The sequence below is a fragment of the Salminus brasiliensis genome, chromosome 3 (assembly GCF_030463535.1).
Source record: "Salminus brasiliensis chromosome 3, fSalBra1.hap2, whole genome shotgun sequence".
Taxonomy (NCBI): domain Eukaryota; kingdom Metazoa; phylum Chordata; class Actinopteri; order Characiformes; family Bryconidae; genus Salminus; species Salminus brasiliensis.
The window spans coordinates 23,696,304-23,707,777 of NC_132880.1; the positions used below are offsets into that span (position 1 = coordinate 23,696,304).

Here is an 11,474-nt window from a genome sequence, read left to right on the forward strand (position 1 = left end):
GGAGCAGTGAAAGAACTGGTGCTCTAACCGATACGTTTGGGATGAGTTTGGTATGACTTGTCGCTGAAGGCAATCAAATCCTCACACCAACGCTCCTCCAAAATCTAGTTGAAAACGTTCTTCCCTGGACAGTGGAGACAGTTTCTCCAACAAAGAATCCATGATTGAGCAGGTGTCCCAATACATTTGTCCCAAGTAGAGTATGCTGTATATTTTAAAGTAGTATAGGCCTTCCATGTCCCATTCCTTTATCACCTCAGAAATATGCCACATTGGCACACCTAACCTCAACACACTTCACCGGGGGTTTATGAAGAAGCTGGTGAGTTTGAAACCCCAGGGGAAGCATTTTTGTCTTCAAAGGATGACCTTCATTTTTGCATACAAACTTTTAAATGGACATAATGATTTTGCTCACCCACTGAAGAATCGCACTAAGGGAGGAGTGTTTTGTGTTTCCTTGTGTTCCCCTTAACACAAGGGAACATGTTTAATTCCCCGTGTTTAATTACATTTTGTGAGAGTATTTGAAATCGTTACCTGTGACAAATAGATGAAATCCGAAATATAATTAGGGATGCACCGATATCACTTTTTCCTTTTTTACCTCTATATATATATATATATATATATATATATATATACCAAACAAGAAGTGCTTATTCAGCAATTTCACATTCAGCTAAGTCAACCAGAAAAAAAAACACCACATGGAAAGAAAAAGTGCTGTAAATGTAAAAGTTCCATTAAATGCCTGTTTAATGGTAATAATTGGTCCAAAATGGTCTATGTAAAAAAATCAAAAATAAAATGTAGGACATCAGTAAGCTTCACGGTATTGGTGCTCTCTATTGCAGATACCAATAATGTGCCAGTATCTGCGCATTAGTACAGTATCAGTGCAACACCAGACATAATATTAGTTATGCCAGTAGGGCAGTAAAATACAGATAGTCTAGTGCAGCGCCACCTAAACATGCTGCTGTTGAAATAATTAGAAAATAGATGATGAGCGAGCAGAGCATGGAGGTTCGAATCAGTTTAAAGAACGATTCCGTCTCGATGATTCGGTTCTTAATAGTGATGGGAATTCCGGCTCTTTTGGCTCGGCTCACTAAAAAGAGCCGGCTCTTTCAGCTCAAGAAAGTGAGCCCCTTATATTTATTGTTGCTTAAATCAAAGTATTACGAAATTAATTTAAAAAACATAAGTTATATAAAATGTTTCTTATACTGACTGTGTAAAGCGCACTGTCCTGTCCCCCAAGAGAACTTGGCGGGAGATCCACCCTCCTTCTCTTCTGTACTGTGCTCAGTGTGCTGACACCGCGTGTGTCTGTAACCCCTCCCCTCCCGCCCACACCGCCGCACATCTTGACCAATCACGTGTGGCTTTAACAGAAAACAAAAAACTGGCTCACAATCAGGAGCCGGCTCCGTCGTTCACTTCGAGGAGCCGACTCTTAGAGCCGGATCGCTCGTGACCGACCCATCACTAATATCCAACGCAAACTCAGCAAGTTATGATTTTATGTTATGATCTTACTCAGCTTAGCACAGAAGTAAAAAAAAAATTATATTTCAGCGGTGGTAGGAGGCGGACGTCTGAAGAGTTTAATGGAGAGTTATTACACATAGAGGTTATATAGATGTATACATATGCAGTGCGTCGTGCGGTGAAAGAGCCCATTAGACCCATTAGACTCAGAAGACGCGAGTCGGTTCACTAGCGGATTTGGAAAGTAAATAAAATAGCTAGTTATATTTGTGTACTAGTACGTGACATCTGGTTCTTATCACCACCTCTATTTCACACCAAACCCCACTCTGGATGCCTGCCTACATCCCAACCTTTTAACTGTGTAAGAATGTCCCTTTAATTACACATGGATTGGACGAAAAAAGCTCGGTTCGGACGTGTGATTGAGAATCGGTTCCAAAGAACGAGTCGAGTTTGTCCCTGTTTGCTTACCGTCGGTAGGAGGTCGCTGTCAGTGCGCAACACACTGATATTTTGGGGTCAGAATATACAACAGAAAATAGAAAGCCGCCCAACAACGCAAAGGGGTAACACGTCGACGGTATTGCGTTGCTGCTGCTTGAATTCAAGTGTATAAAAGTAGTGGGAAAGTTTCCAAACTCGCTCCTTTTCGCAGGTGTGTAGCGAGCGGTTAGCTCGTAGCTAACTCTGAGGTGAACAGCGATGGAGTCGTGGGTGCGATTCAGCGCTCAGAGTCAGGCTAAAGAGAGAGTTTTCAGGTAAAGGACAACGTTATATTGAATTAAGAGCCGGTAATAATGAAACACCATTCCTCCTGAGTTTTAACTGCAGGTGTTTTTTTAGCCAGATAGTGGCTGAGTGATAGTTAGGCACTCTCGTGGCAGCTCCAGCTCACCTGACCACTCTAATGTTTACCTGCGTGTTTAGCCCAGCTGCTGCGCTGTACGTTCAGAACACTGTGTGTCCAGAAGTGTCCAGACACCCCATTCAAATGAAGACCTTTAGTTAAGATGAACCCATGGCTGACACAAGTGTTGCCTGCCTAATCTCCATCTAATCTAATCTTCCAATGGGAAGGGACGCTCTGCAGGAGCAGTATATGAGCCTAAGGTCATCAGGCCCAAGCGTGGATCTAGAGGAGTGTAAGGTCCTCCTGCATTTTGTCGTGAAGGACTTTTGGGTTGCTTTGGTAGGTAGAACCAGTCATCCAGCATCAGCACCTGACCTCACTGATGCTCTTGTGAGGCCGAATGCAATCAGATCCTCATGACAGCAACATACACCCAAGTCTTTCTGGTAGAGTAGATGCTGTTACTGCAGGGAGGGAGTGGGGGGAGGGAGTGGAGGGAGGGTGGGCAGACTCCCAATTCATGTCCTTGATTCAGCAGGTGTCTACAAACTTTTGGACATGCAGTGTAGCTAATGTTGGATACAGAGGGAGCAATATTTCAGACAGGAAACCCTGATCTAGATGGTCTTGCCATTGTACTTAACCCATTCATGTCTAGCTGAGACGTTTAGTTATGATACGAGAACGGCTGCAGAGCCTGTTCTGATTGGTCAAGTAATGCTGTACAGTTATACACCTTGGGCATCTAAATGTTTTGGGCACTCTGGTCAAACTCTGTTACTCTAAATAGGAATACAGATGCTGCATTCTTTGCAAGGTTTTAAGCCAGATTAGTTGTGTAGTGCAAATAAAGAAAAGGAGCACCATTTAGGATAATGATCCTAAACACATCTCGAAATCCGCAGTGGAGTACCTCAAGAGGTGCATGCTGAAGGTTTTGCCATGGTCCTCACAGTCACCCGACCTTGACGCCACCAAAAAAAAAAAATCTTTGAATAGACCTCAGATGAGCGGTGCCTACAAGACGGCACAAGAGTGGTGGCTCAGCGGTTAGAGCGCCGGGATATCGATAACAGGGTTGTGGGTTCGATTCCCGGGCTCGGCAAGCTGCCACTGTTGGGCCCTTGAGCAAGGCCCTTTACCCTCTCTGCTCCCCGGGTGCTGGAGTTGGCTGCCCACCGCTCTGTGTGTGTGTGTGTGTATGGGTGTGTGTACTCACTGCCCCTAACGTGTGTGTGTTTGTGTGTGTGTGTGAGTGTGTGTTCACTACCAGATGGGTTAAATGCGGAGGACACATTTTGCTGTACAGTGTACAGTGACAAATACGTGCACCTTTACCTTTAGAGTCTCAGAACTAGAAGACTTGCAAGGATGAAGGGGCGAAAATCAAGACAAACAAGAACTGAAAGACTCTTAACTGGCTGTGAAAAGCATTTATAAATTGTCCTGACCATAAAAAGGCCTGACCAGGCAGAGTTTCTAAACCTCTGCCTTAGGTCCTTTTCCTTTTTTGGAATTAAAAAAAAAATTTAAAAGATAGAAATTAAAAAGTAATCTTTTTCCTTTATGCCTTTTGACCTTTGCCTGCCACTGTATGGGCATTAATGGGTTAACTTCAATCATGACTACTAGATTTATGTATATGTCTTGTTTGTTTTGTTTTTGGCAACTGTTATACAGGGGTGTGTAGATGAGCCTAAAACTATACTATGGTTAAAGATTAATGGAATAAACACTAGTAAACATAGCTCCAAAAAACCCCACTTAATAAAAAAAAAAAAAAAAGGCTGAAAGGCGCTGGGTATGTTCCTCGAGAACGGCTGTTGATATTTTAACTCGTCAGCAAAACCAAAGATCTGTCTCGTCCAATATTGCTATCCTTGATGAAAGCGCACTGGGTAACAGCCTCATCCCTCTGATGTTAACCAGCATAGCATTTTAAATTATGCATGAATCCAAATAATACCATCCATCCTTTTAGATCTTTGTGGCTATAAAACACATTGCTAATGTTGTACAATCAAATACCATTATATAACCTCGCAGAAGCAACATCATGGCTAGTCATTAGCTTTGGCTAGGTTAGCATTATTAATATGTTGCTACAATTGCAGCTGTGATTTCAGTCAGTGTGTCCCACCTAACCATCTGATAATCCTAATCCCCTTTCATTTCTTTTAGAGGTATCTCCACCTGCCAAACGTCTCACCAGTGTTTACACGTGTCTTCACCCTCACTTGATCTAAGCTTTTCATCTCTTTCTCAGCCATCTGTCCTTGACAATGCATGTAGTTCAACAGATACCTAGCAAGTGCCAGATACACAAATTACCCTGTCCCCTGTCCTCTATGTCCCCTGTGGCTGGCTGAAATAGTGTTGTATGTTGTTTCCTATTGACAGTACTGCCTGTAGTAAAATAAACTGTTATGTTAGACTATGGCAAAATGTGGAGAAATGTTCAAATGGATCCCAAACTGTGAAAAGATGGTATTTTCAGAGCTGTTTGTGTTGCGTCTTGTTGAACAGGGCTGCCCAGTATGCCTGCACATTACTGGGCTACACACTGCAAAAAGGAGGAGCTACTGCTGAATTACTCAAAATGATAAAGCAGCTAGAAACACATCTGAGTCTCAGCAGAAAGTGTAAGTTCACACCAACACCCCCAACACTGGAACTGAATTAATTTTACTTTGGAAGATTTCATTATTTAAGTATTTGCCAGTGAGATGTAGGACTCTGCAGTGTCTTTTTTTTTTTTTTTTTTACAGCAATTCTAATCCAGGGTGTATCTACAGTCCATATTCTTTTTACTGTCTCACAGTAATACTTGTGGATAATATTTTAATACAGTATGAGTTTCCCCATTCCTGGCATGATTGTTGAATACATATGTCTCTTGAATAGTAGCTAAGATGCTTCTTGTTATGCAGGTCAGCAAACCACCTGATACATTTATTTTATGACATTTTGGAACTGAATTCAAAGTTTAGGTTCTTTAAATATGTATTATTTTACTGAGGCTCTGTGTTACTCTCAGTGTAGTTATCCTTGGAAACTTCCTCTCATTGTGCTCGAGATGGACATTCATTTTATTAAAACTCTTATTATTTTCGGTCACCCTTATTATCATTTTCTCTCACTGTGTCTGTCAGTGTTGCGCTTGGGGAACTCTGCGGACGCCCTGGAAGCAGCTAAACGGGCAGTGCATTTATCCGACTGTGTGTTGAGGCTCTGCATCACTGTGGCCCATTTAAACAAAGCCATGTACTTTGCCTGTGACAACGTGCTGTGGGCTGGCAAAACGGGCTTGCTGCCTCAGCTCGACCAGAACAAATGGAGCCAGAGATCATTCAGGTGAGTTTAGTGACGCCCCAAAACCTAGCTCATACAGCTCATCTTCAGAACCTTTTATTGGTGTCTACCATTCATTGGGTTCAAATTCTTAAAGCTGTTCAGTGCTCTCTTAAATACGTGCTTATGCGGTTTATGACACTGTAGGACACACTGTTAGACTCTATGTCCAAACATTTCAGGCACCTCTTTAAATCAGTGAAAACCATGACTTTTGCCTTGATTCTAGCCTTTACTGATGCCCACACAACTTTAGTAATCGCCATAGCAAAGCCAATAGCATGGCAGTCGCATGGGACGCCTGTGATCACTTGATCCTAAGGTCAACTTTGTCTAGTGCTAAATGTGGGCTGGAGGGGTATAAAGCCCCGTAGCTTTGGGCTGTGGAGAAGTAGAACCACATTCTCTGCAGGAATGAAGCTCCATCTAATACCTTTGGGTTGCAGTGCCAGAACTAGTCATCTTAATTGTGGCTGGATGTAATCAGATGTACCTCATAGCTATGTTTGTACATGTAGGGTGAAGAGGGACAAAATCCCTGTTTATACACCAGGCTTCAGAAAAAATGCTGGTTGTTTACACACATTTGGACATGCTCTGTATCTATAAAAAATAAATAAATAAAATAATCGTTTTCATAATTTCCGGCAGATACTACCTTTTCGCACTCATCCTCAACCTGACCCGGGATGCCTATGAGATCCGGCTGCTGATGGAGAGGGAATCTCGCAGTATTTCGGCTAAAAGCTCTCTGGCCAGCCCGTCTGCGCTCTCTCCTGGTCCAGAGAATGGGGAATTTTCCCCCAGTCCCGCTGCCCCACCATTCCCAGCTCTTCCCGTGCAGACGGCCCAGCTCCAGCGGCAGCTGCGTCTCTTCGTTTCGGTCCTCCGGAGTAACCCTCCGTTACTGCTGGACCTGCTGAAGAACCTGTGTGACATTTTCATTCCGCTGGACAAACTGGAGATGTACCCCACCGGCCCAGGCTTCGTGGGAGCCTGTGGCCTCACTTCTTCCATTCTGTCCATCCTCACCATTCTCTATCCCTGGCTCAAACTCAAGCCTTGAGCAATGTGCACATCTTTAATGAAGCCCCACAGATATTCCATAAGCTAATTGGTCTGAACTGAGAGCTGCTGTTGGCTGGGGCAGGGGCTGATGATGGATGGGAAGCATGATGGAATCTGAACTAGGATTTCCCAGACAAAAAGGCCCAAAGGAAGTGAAGTGGTTAGGTTTTAACTGCATGAGTTGCAGAGTTGCAGAGCAAAGGGGGCCAGTGTGTGTTTATATGTATGTATGTTTGCAGTGAAAAGTGTAATGCACTGAATTTGCTTAATTCTAACGTATACTAAATTTCCACATGAATAAGAGATTAACAGATAACAGATTTATTGGCAAAAGCTGAAAGACTGTGGTCATGTTAATTAAATATGTTTTATTCATGTAGATGAACACATTGTCATCAAGCAGGTCTTTTTTTTTTCTTCTTTTTTGTTTTGATGTATGTATGTGTGTTGGGGCTGCACAATATGGACAATGCAAATGCTTAAACTGCTGAAACAGGCAACTAACGAACTCCACTAATTAAGGACTGGATACTTGGATTAAAAAAAGCCTTCCTGGAAAAATAGAGGCTCTTAAAGCAACAAAAAGAGACAAACTCCCAGTTAAGTCCCCTGATTTTAATAGAAACGCAGGTTGGGCAGCTGTCTACAAACCTTTGGACATACATTATCTCTCTAAATTGACTGTTTTTTGGCTATTTTTACATAACCTCATACCTCCAGAACTAAAAAAAAAAAGCAAATCACTCACTCATTCTGTGTGGATCTTGGTTTGGTATTGGTATTGGTTGCATACTGTTTCAAAGGGCAGTACTGTGATAATGTTTAACAGATGATGTAGATATAGTGCAGCCCTAATGCGTGTGTGAGTGCATGGTTCTATGTGTATGGATGTTTGTATGCATCTTATGTGCATATATGCATGAATATGTGTATCTCTTTTTAATATACACATAGGAGTGTGTGTACTCTAACTCTAAATCCTGTGTAGTTTTTCTCTTCGGTTAGGATGCTGTGCCCCTTCTTCACGAATTGGTCCAAACTATGCCTGCAGCTGGAAAAACAAAAAGCCATTGTGAGCAGACCCTCACTACTCTGAACCTCGGTGAGAGAATTCCTGTGCTTTCTATATCATAAGAGGACTTCGGGTGTGATAAAGATTCCTTCCGTGTAATTGTGGGCTTTCGGTACGCTATAGAGATGTGCAGGCCTAATGGCACTTAATGTGACGTGATGTTCAAATCGAGATTCAAATGCAGGCCAAGCCAGAGCATTTTGATTGGAAATTGAACATTTAATGTCATGTATAAACTCATAAACTACAGGTTATTTCTTCTTTTGTTGTTTTTTGGTAGCTAACAATGGTAGTTTATAACATTTACCCTAATTGGGAATTTGAATGGCCTCAGGGCTTAACCAATGGTAAATCTTAAAAGTGAGGGGTTTATTTCAAAGGGTTGTCCTAACCTGAGGTGTTCAGATGCATCTAAGACCCTGTTTACACCTGGTCACTTAGTGCGTCTTGAGTATCAGGATTATATCTAGATAAGGCAAGCCACATAAAAATGCATGTGTAAACACACCCAAGAGTAAACAGATAATAATCCGATCCAAGACACACTGAACAACCAAAACACCATTATTAATTGTCATTTTTCATTTGCATATTCCGTCCCACACAGCAATCAGATTTCATTCTGGCTAAGCAGAGACGCATTTGACTACCCTGTGCAAATGCATGTGGCTAAAATCTTATCAGTATACAATCCAGATACTAACACTAGTCATATGAGGTGACCAGGTGTTGTTAGCTGGGTAACTTTAAAGAGATACCGTCAAGCCAATAAATCCAGTGTTGTTCTGCTCTCTGATTCGGAAAGTGGTCGACTGTAAATGTAGGTTGTAGATCTAGTGGCGGCTCAGTCTGCCCTTAGCTCAGCTGCTTCGTCTAATTTAACACAGAAAGGTTGAAATTACAGGCTGGCTTTGCATCATCTTTTGAATAGGTGCATTTATCTAATCATACCTGCAATAAAGTGTGTAAAGGATGTAAGACCTTCCTGTAGCTTTCCACTGAACTGATGCAGAGGGCAGACATGTTGGGTCAGTTTTACAGATGGTCAGGCTGGGGTTTCTGTTAATTATAAACTCATAAAAAAAAAAAGCTGTACAAAGAAGCCTGCTTTTCTAAGACAGTTAACCATTATCATTTATCCTGTTCTGTGTGAGTTCTTTTCAGAATTGAAAGATTTGTCAATACTCTCTGGCCACTTTATCAGAAACACCTCCCCTGTAGCTCCACCTTGCGGGTATACTGTTGGAGACAATAGCTCATACAGTGACCTGCGAATGGAAGCTACAAAGTAGGGGTTTCTAATAAAGTGGCCAGTGAGTGGAAGCAAACGGTAGGTGTTTCTAATAAAGTGGCTACTGATTCTTATGACTTTGATCTAGAGAATAACTGTTCTTCCTGAATGTTGGTTTGCATTGCTGCTGTGACCCTAACGTTTCAAATAAAAAATGCCTTGACTTCTCACTTCTTTGTCCACAGCCCCGTATGCGTGTTAGAGTTAGCTAGCCCTGATCCACACATAGACCCCCTGCCAGCGGAGCATGTGAGTTAAAATCTGAGTCATAAGAAGGGGAAATCTCACTGTTTGTGTGACTTTGGCCAGTGTTCTCTCACAAACCTACAAACTTGAACTTGATTAATTATGAGTTTAACTGATCTGTCAAAAAAAAAAAAAACACTAGGACTAGGACACTAGGGACGCACTGGTATTTAGGATTTGGCAGTTAGGATGTCTGGGCTGAGGTGGTTTCAAGTAGGCCTACGTTAAAGTTTACCTAAAAGGAGATGGATGGCCGTGTAGGCTATGTATAAAATTATTATTTTTTGCTAAATGAGTAAATCTGTATGTATTAATGTACATTAACAGACTGTAGCTGCATGGTCCAGCCCAGGCATCCTAACTACGGTGTACACAGATCACCCGTGTGTCCCCAGTGTCCTCCTTTTTTTATTTTTTTTTTTTATTTTTTTTTTTTTAAATATGGTCACCCCAGTATTTGGAGCAAAAGATGATGATGATGATCAGCATACATCCAGCCGGGTGTGTTGACTGGTACATACGCTCTAATTATCAGCCACTATTATTATTATTATTATTATTACCACCATTAACTATCCTCATTACTTTCATTACTCTTACAATCAATACTATGATTATATTAGTTCTATTATGTTAGGATTATTTTGCACACCTGAGCAGTAGAACAGTCTTATGTGATGATTCTGTGGCTTTTATCAGTAGTTTTTAAATTAGTTCTGACTAGAGGAGGATGGGTCCCTCCCTTCAGAGTCTTGGCTTCCCTGCCACTGTGGCCTTTTTGTGTCTTGTTGATCTCCTGTACTCTTATTGATTAGTACTGATTCTTTAAAGCTGCTTTGGGACAACGGCAGTAGTAAAAAGCGCTGTTCAGATAAATCTGATCTGATTTGATTAGTTCTTCCCTGCCTGGGATACATTTTTCCTTTCCTTTTTTTTGCTCTCCCCACCAGAGGGCGACCCAACACAATGCTAGGAGAAGAAATGAAAGGAAAACCCGAAGCATTGATGTTGAATATGTCCCATCTGCTATTGCTAGGGGTGGGTAATAAGATAAGATAAGATAATCCTTTATTACTCCCACAGTGGGGAAATTCTCAGTGTCTCAGCAGAAAAGGGATAGCAAGACACTGAGATGCTAAAACATAGATAAATTACACTATATACACAACATAAATAATAGAAGAAAAAAAAGCAATAACTATTATTTACAGATTATTTACAGATAATTGCAATGGGTGGGGGTGGGGGGGTATTGCACATTCTCTGAACATGTGTGTGTAGTTTAAGTGTGTGTGTGTGTGTATGTGGTCCGCTGGGAGCAGTGCTGGTTGTGGAGTGATACCGCTCCTTCACACACTTTGGGTGAAGCAGACGGTCACTAAAGGAGCTGCCCAGTGCTGCCAGAGTCTCATGCATGGGGTGGGAGCTGTTCTCCAGCATGGATGCCAGCTTGGCTTGTCTCCCACCACCTATACTGGGTCTAAGAAGCTTCCCAGGACAGTGCAGCAGTTAATGCATCATATAACAACGATACAATATTTTTCAATATGAATTTTTTCAGATTTTTGGCCAGTGGTGTCATGTTTTAAAAATGAGCACAAATGATTTTCCCTACTTTCCAACACTGCATTGCAGTACATCCAGTTAAATGAGGGCTAATGATACTTTACTCTGTAATGAAACGTGCAGTGAGTTAAGAGTTCTAGAGACGGCGGGGCAACAGGGTTTTGGGCGCCCAAGGCCTAATTGATGTATGAGGGCAACAAAGGCCATCCCATTAAGGCAGACCTGATAGAAGCGCTACTGTAGCACACAGTGCACCATGCTAACCCCTTTCCACCATCAAAAGTGCCTGCAATGGCCACACAAGCAACTGACATCAGTTGGACGGGCAGGTATGCCTGCGCCTTTTGTGGGATTAGTCAGATTTCTGTCTTAATGTTTTGGCTGATTGCTATATGCTAAAATCCGTTTTACATCTGTACTGTAAGGGCAAAAGTATTGGGGCGCCTGCTAATTCATTGTTTATTCTAAAATCAAGGGTATTAAGAGAGCTTTCCCTGCATTGCTGTGATGATTTGATTGCATTGAGTGAT

At 42.0% G+C, this 11,474-nt stretch overlaps 1 protein-coding gene across 4 annotated transcripts; it reads left to right on the plus strand.

Annotated features, from left to right (window-relative positions):
- Positions 1-1,978: 1,978 nt before the first annotated feature.
- pex11b (peroxisomal biogenesis factor 11 beta) lies at positions 1,979-9,302 on the plus strand. 4 transcript variants are annotated; one of them, XM_072675631.1, is made up of 5 exons: positions 1,979-2,080; positions 2,156-2,258; positions 4,877-4,992; positions 5,503-5,704; positions 6,353-9,302. In XM_072675631.1, the coding sequence occupies exons 2-5, from the start codon at positions 2,203-2,205 to the stop codon at positions 6,765-6,767; spliced, it is 789 nt and encodes a 262-aa protein (XP_072531732.1). In that variant the 5' UTR covers positions 1,979-2,080; positions 2,156-2,202; the 3' UTR covers positions 6,768-9,302. The 4 variants fall into 4 exon arrangements, with proteins under 4 accessions (XP_072531732.1, XP_072531731.1, XP_072531733.1 ...); XM_072675632.1 differs by having other exon boundaries at positions 1,983-2,066; XM_072675630.1 differs by having other exon boundaries at positions 1,979-2,258.
- The last annotated feature ends 2,172 nt before the right edge of the window (positions 9,303-11,474 follow it).